The sequence below is a fragment of the Astatotilapia calliptera genome, chromosome 12, assembly GCF_964374335.1.
Source record: "Astatotilapia calliptera chromosome 12, fAstCal68.1, whole genome shotgun sequence".
NCBI lineage: Eukaryota > Metazoa > Chordata > Actinopteri > Cichliformes > Cichlidae > Astatotilapia > Astatotilapia calliptera.
In genome coordinates, this window is record NC_137433.1 from 30,202,595 (window position 1) to 30,218,163 (window position 15,569).

Genomic DNA, 15,569 nt, shown 5'->3' on the forward strand with positions numbered 1-15,569 from the left:
TTGTGGTTGTTCTGTCAACAAATATGGCTTTTAGGTTATAATGATTGTTGATGTTTTTTGTTCTTTTTATGTTTATGTTCTGTTCCAGAAGCGACACATTAAAAGTCTCACAGGACAGAAAACTATAGATCAAGTGCGTCGGTGTTCCCATTTGCGTCAAAGTATTTCTAACAAATCGAGAGGAGGGGGTGTGGCACCGCACAACCTCGCACCTCTCTCTCTCTCTGCTTTGATGGAGTGGTTACATAACAGAACTCGACATCCAGCTAGGCAGACCAACTCCAATACAAACAACTGACTGAGCTCTCGTGCGCGCGCGCTCTCTCTCTTTCCTCTCTCTTTCTCCACGCCCCTATCTTTCATCCAAGTCCTCCTATAGGTTCGGTACAGAGGTAACAGAAAGACAGTCGGCTTTATAAACATCCACTTTGTTCACTCTGCCTCTCTGCTTGTTCCATTTCTTTGGTTTATCCTCGTTCTCCTCAGCACGCACCAAGATGCCCAGCAAGAGAAAGAAGAACAAGCGTCGTATGAGAAGGGTGGTAAGTGGTGGCATGCGCACGTCAGGCGTTTATTCTTAAATTAAGTATAGAGTATTATGGGATTTCTTTGTTCAATTCACTGTAAAATAATGGTCTGCAAAAACATGGATTTAAATGTAAAATACGCCTTTTTGCCTCTGTGAAAAAATGAATGAAGCGAGTGCTTAAATTGTAAAACAAATTTCGTTTACATTTTCTTTCCTTTTTTGCACATTATTTTATTTTTGTTATACTTAAGTCAGTTTGGTGATTGTTTGGCAGATTTCCACTTTGTCGTTGCTTCTCTCAGACGCTCCGTAACCCGTGCGTAAAATCTGGCAACGACAAAAGACCGTACCAAAAAGGTACCAAAACTGGACCTAAATAAATAACATATAAATTTCACACATATTTTTAATTTTGACGAGCATGCTTCTGGTTTCTATATTAGAAGAAAGAGACAGAGAAATTGTTGATTTTGTGCTCAGCTCCTGTGCGCAATGGATGTTCTCGGTGCGCTCTGTTAAGGTTACGGATAGAGATTAAACGTTTATGCACATCTTGAATTTCTTATCATAAAATGCGATAAGTTCCATTTTCTAGTATTTTTTAAATATACTACGAAATGACCACTTGCCTGTTTTTCATGTTCTGGACCAAAAATACAGTAAGCCACACAATGCAGTGCAGTACACAGTGTACTTCAATACAGTGCTGCTCTTTGTAATTCAGTATGATGAATTCGCTTTGCCAGTTGTACGCTAATTCAGCCGAATGACTGGAGACATGTAACTCTTCAACATTCAGTGCCCAGAGGAAAAGGGGTGTGACAGAAAAGGTGTGTGTGTGTGTGTGTGTGTGTGTGTGTGTGTGTGTGTGTGTGTGTGTGTGTGTGTGTGTGTGTGTGTGTGTGTGTGTGTGTGTGTGTGTGTTGGAGGGGTGGGTGTGGAGGGAGATCAATGACGCCATACTCCATAACCCAATACTGTTCTTTAGCATATGTTTAATCATTAACAATGTATATTAATAAAAAAAAACAACAACTAAAAAATAAAAGCATGCACTGATACACTGTTGAAGCCCAGTCATCCAGCTCTGGTAAGCCTTTTCAGTGCAGACTTCTTCTGGCATCCTTCCTCATTGCCTCTGCCCCTAACCCCCACCAAACTTAAGCTTCTGGCTGGCTGACCAGTGCATGACTCTGAACACCACACATCTGTATTTGGTAATGTGTTGACTGAAGGAATGTCTTGCCCCACTTTAGCCAGAGTGGACTCTGTCTCTCTCATTCTTCCACAGTCTGGCAGTGACAGATGAAAATGACCCTTAAAGTCATTCACAATTCAATTTTATCATTGCTTTACCTCAGAGGTATCAGAGCACAGGAAGCGAACGTGTTTTTGGAACTTTCAGACATATAGCTGAATGATACTCAGGTCACATATGCCTTTGTATGTGTGCATATGTGTGTCAGTTTCACAAAGACTGAGAAATATGGTTAAAACTTTTTATCATTGGAAACAATGTATTACTTTGTCATAGGGATGTTTACAGGTGATTTATGGGCAAAAATCAGAAGTTGTTTTGATTGTGTCTAGCTAGATACTCAGAGATATATGCGCTTTCATACACATGAGCTTTTGGCTTACAGCATGGGTGCAGCACTGCGAATACCTTACTGGCCTTCAGCCTAACAAAAGCATTTTCAGGGAGTGATTGTAACCTGATTATAACCTGATTATGATGTGATTAGCCCCACTGTCTGGCCCGCGGGGCACCCATCAGTGCTGCTGACTCGCACGGTTTCCGTTCCCGCTTCACCAAACCTGTCAGGACCGGTCTGATTCAACTAATTAGCTCCCATTATCTAACTAGCTTTGCTGTGTCTACTCCCAGTTTCCCCCTCCCTCTAGTGGTCTGTACTACTAAAACCTCCATCAAAGCCTGAGGGGGTTTTGTCCAAAGCTAAAAAATATGTTGGACATGGCTGGTATGGCATGCCTGGTATTCCTGGGTGCTAAAGTGACAATAACATCAGTATCTGAACACGATAAAGCCTCAAGAACATCTATACCTCATACACTGTCATTTGCCTTTCTTTGTATTTCACTTTTATCTTTTATTATCTTGTTTTACATACTGAACATGTCTTTGAAGCCATTATAAATGAAGTGTCACGTTTGTTTTGCTTGGAAAGGCAAATGTTCGCAAACTTTGTATTTTCCAAATATCACTTTTTTGAGAGAAAATATCAGTTCATGTTATCATGAGCCAACTACATGTCAGGGTTAAGATAACTGTATGCCCAAAAACTTAAATAATGCCTCTCATACTACTATCAGAACGGTAATCAGATGTTATTGTGTCTTTCCTGCCCTGCAGCAAGCCCAGAGAAGAGCACTTGAAGAACAACATGCTGCCAATCCGCCGGTGAAAGCCAGCCGGGGGATTGCAGTGAGTGCACCCCCTGCAGGAACCACAAAAAAAGCGGCTAAAGCTCCACCTCCAGCTCCTGCTCCTGCTCCAGAAAAGATCTCACGGTCCATTCCTGCTGCTGTTCCTACTGTAGAAACTCCCAAACTAGAACCAAAAGCAGAACCTGTTGCAAAGCCCATTCCAGATGAAGTACAGGCACCAGAGTCTGAGGTTGTGTTGTTGGAGCAGACTCCAGTGACAGCTGAGATTGAAATCCCAACACCTGTCACTGTAGAAGCACGAGCTGTTGAGACTCCATCAGTGAAGCCCTCTACAGTTGAAGCTAATGTAGTGCAAGAGCCTGAACCCAAGATTCCTGAAACAGAACCAATAACTGAGGTAAGAAACAGATATCGCAGCCATAAGTCTCCCATGTGCCTCTGTATGCAGAAATCTAAACTTAAATCATGTCTACAAATATTTCCAACATTTCGCATGCCAGAGTCAACAGTTCTAATGTTTCACCCGGCATGGGGATCACTGCCTCCGCTACTGCAGCTATCCCACCTTAGGGAAAGATTGATCGTTTGTCTTTTCTGGTTTTAACGTCCGACATTATACATTAAGCTTCAGTCACAAAGCCCTCGAGACCCTCTGGCAACTTTGGGTGAAATTTGTGTTTAACGACCTGGAAAGTGATTTCTGGAGGTTGCTAATTCTAAAACTTTTACTATAAAGGTGAATGGGTTGTGTTGTACTTTTTAGTTTCACTACTGCTTGGTGAGTAGTTTACAAACAAGTGATCGTTTTCCATGCACACTGCTAGTAGCTTTGACAATCTGCTAGGGACTAAAACAATCTTGGTCGAGCACCATATACCTCTTTGCCATTGCCAGCAACCATTTGCCAACTGGTTGCAGAACACACAGATTTCCCTACAGGCCAGCAGTTGTCTGGGAGCTGCTGACCAATCTCTAGGTCTGAGTGAATGGGGCTTTAGCAATCAGCAACTGTCAACATCTTCTACAAGCCTGGTAAGTTGCAGTAAGAATCAAATTTACCAGTGTGCACGTTTCATCAGAAATATAGTTCTATGGACATATGAGTGAATGAGGTCCACTCATAGGTGAATGAATGCTTCCTTTAAATGAATGTCACTGGGATCAAAATTACATATTGTTTGTATGAGATTATATGGAACCAGGCTGTTTTTGTAGATGGTTTCTCTCTATTTCTCTGATGTTGCCAGGTCAAATAGTATTTGCTGTGTTTGGGGCCTTATGGGAAAAGGGAGCTGGAATTGTTGGAGGTAGTGAAGCGAAGGGAACAACATGTTCTATTTAGCAAAAAGGTGGAAAGTAGGAGAGAGACTGAAACACTGGGAACAACTTTTTAAATGACCATTATCACCTACACTAAAACAAAATAGTGACTCTGAGCATGCATGTTTTTTGTTGTTGTTGCTTTTTGAACAGGCTTATTTGTTATCACAGATATTGAGTTTGTTATCAGTTACTTGTTTTTGGTTACTATCGTGTTGTGAGAAAATCTTTAAAACGTTACATCGTGTGCATTCGTTTTATCTTTGCCATCACATAATGTGGTTTTGAATCAGAGAAGATTGTGGATACAATTAAAAAGCTTACAGTATATGGATGGCTGTTGTCAGTTAATTTTAAATAGTTGCAATTTTTTCTGCAGTTTTCCTCTATGCAGTAATGTTTTCTCAACATTGTTTCTAGCTCATCTATAATTTACTATTTGCAGTTTTAAATTGTAAGTTGAGCTTTGTGCCTTGTAGCCATCTTGCACATATTTTGTGAACAGGATGTTCTGTTTTAGTCAGTAAATTGCACATGCATGCAAATCTGTGCGGCTTCTCTTCCAGCAACTGAGCAAAAACCTTTTCCCCAGTATTAACTGGGCTAGATTTCAGCCCTACTCTACCCTAGTTAGATAAGCAGTTTTAAAAAAATGTCTGGATAGATAACAACCAATGGTGTACATGTATATGCTCACATGTGTGCCTAGCCTAAAATAAGAGGAGAGAGGCAGTGCTACAGTATTTATAGCATGGCCTTTTGTTAAGACTTCACTCAGAGTTACACTGTTTCCCAGTTTTCCAGTGGGTCCATCTTATTCACTTCACTTGTGCCATTCAGTTAGGAGTTCTATTTGTAAACCCTCTATGGGTTATGCCCACTGAACCTTACAGGCAGCATACAGACATCTCTACAGAATGACTGCCTGCCATTGTGTAGTTATACTGTAGTGCTGTGGTCATTTCCACTGTCTCAGGACTTTGCTTCCATTCACCATGCCAGATTCAGGTCAGATAACAAAAACTGGACATTTATGCAAAATTTTAAATGTATCATCATTGACTGTCATTCTAATAATGTAATATTTAATGTCTATATTATGAACTTTTTTACATTTTGAGACAATTTGCAAGTTATTCTGTTGAGATTTATCAACGTTTGTTCGCAGACAACCTTTTCACTTGCACTGTTAAAACTATGACTTTTATCTGTAACATCACAAGTCCACAGATGGTGACAGTTGGTCAGCTGACTGACCAAGAGGTTTAATGGGGCTTTAACTCAGGTGCCCCTTGGGCCCAAGAGGGGCCCCACCACCTCTGGATGTGGCTGCAGAAAGTATAAACTCACAGCGGATTCTACAGACTGACTGAGTGCATTTACATTTTTGTGGCCTGAAGCAACAGTCAGTGCAACTCACCCTCTGTGTAGGCTGAACATTTTGTACCTGCTTCCTCTCCTATGTTCTTCCACTCCTCTCCTGTCCAATCTGCTACCCCTCTTTTCCTCATAAATCTGCTCTGCCTCTACACTTTCTAGCCTCTCACCACTTTCTTTATGACTATTTCTCATTCTCTTCTGCCTTTTCTCTTCTCCTTCTCATTTTCTTTCCTTTCCTTTCTGCATGCTGCTTCTCCTCACTTCTGTTAGTATTCTGTGTCAGCTTGATCCCTTATGAACTCGTGTGATTTGAACCTTTACATGTTCCATGTCTAATTGATTCTTTGCTGGGTGGGCTGAGAGCTGGAGAATACTGAATATTTAATTCAATGCTGGGAGGAAATTTGTCTGTTTGAAGTGTGTCTGTATATGTGTGTAGTTTGACCTTTAAAATGAAGAAAATATTGTACATACAAATATCCCATCCCCTGTAAATGGACCTATTATGCTCAATTCTAACTTCATGTTTTCGTTCCATCACTAGTGATGTTTTGCATAGTTCACAGTTCCAAAAAATAAAAATAATCTGTTATGAATCATTTCTAATTGATTTAGAAAGACTGTTGAATTTGATCTTTGTGCAAATCCATTTAGTACTTGCTGTTTTGTTGCTGGAAGAAATTGTTCGGCATGTATAGACACTGTGCAACCACTGCTTTCTTTCCTCAGAGGCTAGGTTGATAATCTATCAGAGTTAAATAAAAAATTGTTAAAGTTACTGTGTTCAAAACCTCCCAAGATGTCAGTAAAATGGAGACTGAAGTCATCTGAATTCTGTTTTCTTACCTCTCCCAGTTCAAATGCATAATCCTAGCTATGGTAGCCACTGTAGGACAAACAACTCTGGCAGTAGATCATCTGTAGTGAGCATAGGCTGTCAGTTCCCTGTTTACCTCTGCTGGTGCCTATGTCTGTTTACTGTGGAGGAGGCAGTAAAAGGAGTCCGATATGACTTGAAGCTCACTCCTCTCTGATGATAATTATTCTGAGGTGAGTTAGCATGAACATGAACTTCTCTGTTCGTTAGCATTGCTGTATTTGCCACTGTTAGTGGAATTTTGTTTGAAGTGGATCTATGATTGTTGGACTTGTTGTTGGACATTACTTGGATAATATTGGTCTACAACCAGCTGCTGTTGTTGTTTACCTGGCTTATTGACAGACAGTAGGGTCACACATCTAATCTGCTGACAATAAGTAATTATAATATCTGCACACATAAAAATGCACATTTTTGAGCGTTTGAGTGCTGGCCAGTTCAGGAGATGAGGCTTGAGATGAGAAAGAAGTCTGACATTTTATGCAGGTCATCTTGTCGCTTCTTTGGTGGAGGGGACCCCTTCTAAAGAGGTAAAAGATAGGTACGATTCTTCATATCTTGAGTCTGAAGATAGAAATATGAATTAAAATTTGCCTTGAAGGTGCACAAACCAATACGAGTTCTTTTTCTCCTCTGTCGTTAGCGTACGACATATGTGGCCAGTCTCTAGCCACATATATAAATTAGAAGGAAACACGATGTCCATTTCGGGCGGGGCAACATGGCGACCTCCAAAAACCGGTGCCAGTTCCCTTGTATTTTCAATAGATACATTCAGAATTCATGAGCATGCATCTGTTTCTTTAAGGACATAATTATACACTTAGCAATGTATAATGTACAAAATTATTTTTTAATGAAATAAAAAAAATTTTAAAGTTAAAGAAATGACAGTACCTGGAGGATGGAGAAAAACGTGGAGGTAGTAAGATATCTTTGAATGTTATCAGGTTGTCGTGTGTCACTCAATGTCCAAATAGATCAGTTTGAGTGATTCTGGACAAAAAAAACACTCATATTGCTGATTAGCAGCCTGCAGTAGACTTTGCCCTATATTGAAGAAGAACTGGCACAAGACAGACTAAATAATTGAGTCAGACTATGAAGATTTAAAATATTTATACGCCGCTCTCTGTGATTGTCACTATAGCTCAACACACTTGGTTGCACAGTTGGTGTGCCACTGGCCATTGGCAGCATGGCTGCAAGATGGAAAAATATGGATGAATTCTATCACTATGTGAGCTGTTTGGTGAATAATTGTCTGGAAAATAACCGCGCCTATGAGTAATATAACAATATTGTGATGTGAATAATAAATGGTTGCAAATCAGTGTAAACTGCAAGACATTTATTGTATTCTGGTAAACATGTAATCATTCAAACACATTTCAGTATTAAAAATATCTGATTGTTTTTCCAGTGGCAACATGTTCACAGTATGTAGTTTATAATAAAAAGATGGAACCAAACATTTTTAATATTTAAAATTTTAGTAGTTTTGTATTGAAAGGATTTGAGGGAGAACACAGATTTCATGATGTGAATGTGTTTTCTGTTGCAGGATTATACAGAGGGAAGCAAAAAGAGGGAATAACTGTTTTTCATGGCATTGGGTTGTAATACCCCTGTAATTGCCCAGCTACAGCTATGCTCACACAAAGTGTAAGGGGAGTGCGTATGTTTGTGTTTGTGTTTGTTTAGAAAGCCAGTCCAAATTCCACTTCTAATTTTGGTAAATATTTCCATTTTTGGGTACAGAAAAGACTCGAGCTGCAGTTTATCCTCAGGCCCATCACAGCTACAGATCTGCCACATGAACCGTTTTATAGAAGATTATTTGGCTCTGGGCACATTTTTAGTACTGCTGCATATGGGTGTGTGCCCCTCCCAAAGCTCAACCTTTAAAAAGTCAATACTGGCTCCAGTGCAACAAGAGGCACATATTTTTAACTGCCTGATATACTTGTTAACGTATCCCAGAGTGCCTTTTTTCAGGTTATGTTCTTTTTTTCCATCTACACTCTGTTTTGTTGGATGAAGCATGTGTATTTTCATGTTTTGCTAACTTGTGAATAAACTCTTTAACCTCTTGTGCTCATAGGTCACACCCTCATCTGAAGCTTCAGTGGTTGCTGCCTCTGAAACTGAGGTAAATCAAATGTGTATTTTTATTCACATACACCCTCTTTTGTCTCCATTTAAACCAAACACTAGTGTGTTAATAATAATAATAATAATAATAATAATAATAATAATATATCTTTAGGCTAAGCCAGAAGCAGACTAATCATGTAACAGTTGAACAAAAGCTGAACTTGATGATTTACAAGTGAGCTAGACTTTGATTTTTGAGCTGCTTATGTAGATACTATAGAACATTTTTCTTCAGTGGGAGCTAAAAGAATTGGCACATCATGGAAATGGAATTCTTAGGTTAAAGGTCCCCCTGGAGGCATTTTTCACACAAACATGCTCTGTCAACTTTTAATAGACAAATAAAGCAACCTGGTTTTGTTAATTAGTTGCAAAAATTTATAGTTTAAAAAGTAAAATGCATAGATTAAATACAAAGTTTACATTTTACAGACACATAGATCTGTGTATGTGCTGGTTTTGCTGACTCCTAAACAGTTGCAGAAATGATGGCATGCATAAAAACAGTCTGACGCACAGTTTCCACTCATATTTTACAAGTTCATAGCAGCAGTCACTGAACAAGAAACAATTCTTTCAACAGAAAGGTGTTGAAAACTCCTGTGACTTAAGCCTCACATCGAATAAATAGCAGCTACGCTTTTTCCTTCAGGACAATTTCCTCTTATGCAAGCACTCAGATCACAATCTGGCTCAAGAACAAAAGTTTTCAGAGAAAAGAATCATATTTTTCTTTACAGTTTCATTGATCTGCAAACAGCTTAATATACGAACGATATAAATGAACTGAGAAATGAGAAAATGGGAATCAAAACAACCCAAGATTACAGTTATTCGGGCTTTTTATATATCATACACACTGCAGTTGTAACTATTCATTTGAACTGCAGGAGTAAACATTATGATAAATGTGATAGATTTAACCTTTAACCGTGTTCTGATTAATTCAGTTGTCAGTCATTCATAATGAAAGTTGGCTGTTAAGTTTCCTTTTCTTGGTTCCTTTCCAGATTCACACAGTTGATTCTGCGATCATAAAAACTGAGACGCAGGAGGTAAAACATGTCTTGACATTAAAATTGCATCATCATAACGACAAAAATGATGGTATATTTTAAGTAAATGTACTTTTGTTCTGTATGAACTGTACTCTTTAAACTGACAAAAAAAAAACAAGAGTCACTGTTTCTTCTCTCCGGTGTCGTGTTTTATGTTTTTTAATGTGCTCTGTGTTGATTTTGCACATGGAGACAGAGGATAAATGTGAGAGACCGGAAGAAGCTGAGGCCCTGGCAGAGAAAGGTGCTGTGACTGAGGTCGAAGTGGAGGCGGCTGCCACAGAAGATATTGCCGTACCAGAGCCTGTGACACGAGCCTCTGAAAAAACAGTGGGAGATGCAGTTAGCGGTGGCCAAGTTTCTGCTGAAGGAGAGCCTCCTCTGGGCAAGGTGGTTACAGAGACTGTTGCTGAATCAGTGGTGGAGGTTGTCACAGATGTACCTGAGAGCGAACGAGTGACTGAAGCGGCTGTCAGTCCTACAACCCCAGCTGCTGAAGATGGTAAAGAGGTGTTGGCGGAGGAGAATGCACCCGAAGTCCCTTCTGAGACTGCTATAAAAACAGAGGTGACACCTGATGAAAATACTTTCTTCTTCTCTTTTTGTGTTTTTAGTCTTTACAAGAATACATTGACTTTTTCACATTTTGCAGCCATCTTCTGTTTGTATAGCATGTGTCCTATATATTAATGAAAGGTTTGTCATAAGCAGAACAAACGATCACAAGGGTAAGGTTTTTTTTTTCCAAAATTTAATAGCAAAGACTAAAGATACACTCTGTCCTGTTTGTTTTTTTGTTTGTTTACATCAGCACACTCCTGTTGATTCTGTGGAGGCGGCTGCAGTGAGTATTTTTCCCTCTCTGTCGATAAAAAAGTAAAGTAGAAATTCCCTTATTACTTGTGTTTTAGATTATTTGGCAGCTTTTGCATGGAAAAAAAAGTACAATCTCCATATATGACATAGCAATGACATCAGCACCTGTGTTTCACAAGGTACCTGACACCAGCCCTGAGGCTACAGCACAAGAGGCTAAACCCAAAGAGGTAAAAAGATTTTAAATGTAATCCTCAATACAGAAATGTACTGCTCATATGCTAAAAACCATTATTTTAATTATTTTACAAGAACAGTTTTCTCTCTTATCTTGTTCTCCTTTGACATTCAGGATGCTGTGGCAATGCTGATTGATGCCACAGCAGTTGATGAGTTTGTTGTGACAGAATCCGTCTCGGCAGTAGAAGTTGCCACTGAGTCTGCTGCTGTCCAGCAGGTGACAGCTAAGCAAACAGGAATTTACCAGTGTACATATGAACCGTTCAGAAAATCACTGAAGGCTGATCAGGTCAAATAAATTAACTGAAATTAAAGGAGGCTTACAAGTGACTGACACAAGAAGGAAAGGCAAACATTTATAGACTAATCCTGGGTGTTATTTATGGTAAAGAAGGTGGGGATATGTTTCTCCATCATATGAAGCAATCTCATTGCTGGAGTGCAGTTTAAATGTATCTTGTAGTAAATATTTAAATGCTTATGTACTGTAGTAGTATTATTATAGCGTGATGCTAAATTAAGTGTAGTTCCAGGTAATGAAATTAGATTTTCAGACTGTGGACATTTAGGGTCCGATTTAAGTCTTTCTTGAAATCGTATCTACACACTTGAGACTACAGAATTAAACAAATAAGGAATAAGAACATAAAAATATATGGTTAAAATGATACATTAAATTATAATACAAGGATTTTTTTTTTTTAAAAACGTTAAAATTATTCTGGGTTTTTTTGTTAATTATTATGAGCAGTTGCTCAAAAACCTGCAGTATAATGTTCATGATAAAGACAGAAAAACTGCCGTTGTTCCTGTTGTTACATTTGAACACCATGTCACAAGGATGCTTTCTTCCTTTATTTAAAATTGTGCCCAGTTGGAGTGTATTGAACTTGAGTTTTAAATTATTTGGGTAGCTGGTTCCATCCTGATGCATTATTTTCATTGTAAGTAATTTTTCTCTTTTAGTCTGTTCAATGGAATGGGCAGGAGGATTTTACTGTGTTTCATTCAGAAGCTCAATTTGTTTAGCCATCTAACATACCCTTCTTCTGTGGCATTTAGGAAATCTTACCCGTGAATGACACTTTGAGTGCCCAAACAGACTCCGTGGATGTGACAACTTCTGAGTTTGAACCTGCTGCTGCACCTGCAGAACACACGGTAATTATACTTTCTTAACATTCACATACTGTAGCTTTGTATGGAACGCTGTCTTCTTAAGCATATATTTTGGGAACTTCCCTTAGTTTTTCTCTCTCTCTTCCTTTACAGGATGCCGCAGAGTCAAAATGTCTGGACAGGCAGTCAGAAGCGTCAAAGTCAGAAATCCGTGATGTGGAATGTCAGATGGAAATCTCTGTGGAGTCTGTGCAGCTCAGTTCAGTGGTAATACTTTTTTTTTTTAAGGAGCATTGTAAATTTACTGAGTAGAATTAAAGTTAAAAATGAGACATTTCCAGTATGGCTTTTCTAAGGTATTCAGAGATGAGCGATAGCTTAATGTTATTAGTTGTTAGTTGACATTGTCTTGTCAATACTATCAACAGGAGATGCCAGTGGAGACGGCGCTGAATGCACACATTGTTCCAGAGGTCTCTATCGAGGGCTAGAGCCACATCACAGAGATCAGAAGATCTATTTTTATTTGTAAGTCTCTCAAAGTACATCATTAACCTGGACTCTTATTATTTCTTTTTATTTTATTTTTTACTTTCTGATCTTCAAATGACTCAGTGTCTCTTTCAGAGTCCCCATTTTTTCTTTTGGAGGACTCGAAGCTTGCAGGGAGACAACCAGCTGACCTTTTCATTTTTTAAGGCTTAAGACCGGACTGCCAGGAAATCGAAGAGACATCCACACTTTGAAGTGCCTTTTCCTGCCCTGGTTTCTGTTATAACATCAAACCAGATGTCAACATGCAAAAAATGTCTGCATTCAAGGGAGCAGAAGAATAAAACATATTGTGGCTCCTTTTATACAGCATTTACCCCCAAAACCACGTACAATGATTTTGTTTTAGCAGTGGAAGCAGAAGTGCCGCAGCGGTGATAATTCTCTCAAATCATACTGGACAGGCTCTGATATTTGTCAGCACGTCTCCATCTCTGTAGAACATCTGCTTCCACACATGCATGTAAATACTGTAGCATTTAAGAATGCACCTCCAGTTTTTCCTTAGGCCCATTTTCAAAACGTGTTGTTTTTTGTTACTTGTTTCAAAATCACTGACTTACTGCTTAGTAGTATTTTTCCACCATATGTGATATATACATACAGCTTTTTCTCTGTCCTTGAACTGTCTCTGTCTCAAGTAAGGGCCAGCACTAAGGTTAGTGTGATGCTAAAACTACATCCTGAAGTTTTAGGTTTACTGGCCACTGGCAGATTTTGAGTGGATGAGGTCAGTTTCTGAGTCTTTCTTTTTTTTCTTTTCACCTTTTCCTATTTGCAATTCATCGTATTTAGACAACATGATGTGCTACAGTTTCATGTTGAAGTCTGTGTTCTGGAGGGGAAATGTAATTGGGTTGCTGTTGGGCTGCTGATGGGCATACCTAAACTTTGAAATAAAGCTGTACCTGATTGGGATGTCTGCATTTTACTTTATTATCAGAGAATCAGTCAGTGCTGGACTGACAAGAACTTCAATTTTAAAATCTTCCAAAAACGAAACGTCTGTATAGGGTTTTATTTTGTGACTGTTAAAGAACTTTATGCCTGTTTTCTCCAGAAAATTATTAGTAAAACTCTTTTTTTTTTTTTTTTTTTTCTTTATCTCTTGAGAGTGCAGCTGAAAAAGACAAATAATAGAGGGACTAAAGCTTCAGAAATTGCATTTGGGCCAGAAGATGTGAAAGAATATTTGCAATAAATAGCATGAAGTCTGCAAGCTACTTCAACCTGAGCTGCACGTCTTTGAACATGGCAACAGTAACTCAACAGTAACTCAAATAAGAACAGGAAACAGGTTACAGTCACCAAAACTGGATAGCAGAAGATTGGAAAAAACACTTCCTGGTTTGCTGAATCTCAATTTCTGCTGCAACATGTAAAATCTGGCATAAACAATGGATCCATCGTGTCTGGATCCCTTCTTCTATCTTCTGTTGTTGGCTTCTTCCAACCGGATAAAATCCTGGCTTCAGTTAAATATCTTTCACTTGTGTTTCCTGGAGCTCCATCCTGGATCCATGCCCAGGCCTAATTAAAGTTACTTATGAGCTTTTCCTAATTTAGAAGACTATTTGGTTCTGAATGTGAAGGCTCCGCTTACCCCACCAAAAAAGAAAGAAAACAACCAAATATTTGCCTCAGGTCAAAATGATTTTAATTTTTTTGTTTTTGCAATGAAATCTACATTCATATTAGTAGGATGTAATTTGGTACAGCACACTGCCGATGCGATGTGTAGTTTTGTTTTTGTTTTTTTGCCATCAACACTCTTTATACTGTTATGTCATATTGTGGATGAGAGACTCAAGTAAACTTCAAGCATCAAAATAACTTTTACCTCTTTTCCTTTTGCTGGCCCCCTTGTTTGAATGGTAACAAAATTTCAAAATGGAAAACAGAAGCAAAAATTTGAAAAGTTGTTTTAAGAGAAAAAAAAAAAAAAGGCAAATGAATGGACAACTGATAAGCACATAACAATTGAGAGGATATATATATTTGTAAAAGCACATTCGTATTGATATTTGATACTTTGGAATGACAGTAACAAAGAGGCTCACTGTGATCAAATAACCACTTTCCCCATTTCAACTCATCACATTCCACTTATATATATATTAGGTCAATTTGTGCCATTAATATGCACGAATACATGTTACCAACCCCTCCTCCCTCCCTCTCCCCCCCAAAAAATAGTAATAAATAAGAAAACAGGTGATTTGATTGGTCCATGAGGTAAAATGTGAAATACAAAGAAAGAAAAAAAAAAAAAAAAAAAAAAAAGGAAAACAAGGTAAAATGAGTTGGAAAGAGTCGTGAACCAACAATAATAACAAAGTGCGGGACAGGCTGAGAATTAAATTAAGAAGAAAAATGTGGTTGCAGACAAGAAAGCATTTTATCCAACAAGGTTTCTTTATGTTCCACACACCCACACACAACCATTCACACAAACAGCCATGAAGCTAAAAAAAAGTGATGATTAATCAGCAAACAGACACAGACACAGAATGGACCCCCCCAAAAAAACCAAGAAAACACAGAGCAACTAGGTTAAATCACCATTTTCTCTTTTTCGATCCTTTAGTTACTCCTCTTGCAAAAAACAAAACTAAATGCTGGAGGTGGGCGAAGTTTAAAGAGACAGAGAGGGCTTAATGACAGTTACGATGGAGATCCCTTCTCCATTTCTGCTACAAGAAAAAGAGCACTTCATCCAAAAAAAAAGAAAAAGAAGAAAAGCTGCTGCCCATGTGGACTACCCTGGTTTAAAAAAAAAAAAAAATCAAACATACTACCTCAAGTTGTTTAGAGGTCTGGTGTAGGAGAGCATGCAGTTAGCTACATGGTGTAGCTTGAGTGGGAGGGATTAAAAGAGCACTTCAAAAACAACAGACTGCCCACTTGAGTTTATAGCATGATTTAACATCAATCTCAGGAGTGTGTGCAGCAAAATAAATTAGAATGGTACAAGCAGCACTAGTAGTGTTCAGCAGGCAATTGTCTGGAGAACAAACTCCAAAGAAGCCTTCACCCCTGAAGGTGCAGCAGTACAGGTAATACAGGTCATTTTCAATAGATCTTATGTTTAAAAATCCTGGGGAGATTT

The 15,569-nt window shown here is 38.6% G+C and overlaps 1 protein-coding gene across 2 annotated transcripts; it reads left to right on the plus strand.

Moving 5' to 3' along the window:
• The first annotated feature begins 245 nt into the window (after positions 1-245).
• Positions 246-13,378, plus strand: LOC113034080 (uncharacterized). Of its 2 annotated transcripts, XM_080309369.1 has the most exons (13): positions 248-392; positions 487-542; positions 2,904-3,335; positions 8,623-8,670; positions 9,686-9,730; positions 9,926-10,300; positions 10,545-10,577; positions 10,729-10,779; positions 10,902-11,006; positions 11,852-11,950; positions 12,062-12,175; positions 12,337-12,436; positions 12,536-13,378. In XM_080309369.1, the coding sequence occupies exons 2-12, from the start codon at positions 498-500 to the stop codon at positions 12,397-12,399; spliced, it is 1,410 nt and encodes a 469-aa protein (XP_080165495.1). In that variant the 5' UTR covers positions 248-392; positions 487-497; the 3' UTR covers positions 12,400-12,436; positions 12,536-13,378. The 2 variants fall into 2 exon arrangements, with proteins under 2 accessions (XP_080165496.1, XP_080165495.1); XM_080309370.1 differs by lacking the exon at positions 10,902-11,006 and having other exon boundaries at positions 246-542.
• The last annotated feature ends 2,191 nt before the right edge of the window (positions 13,379-15,569 follow it).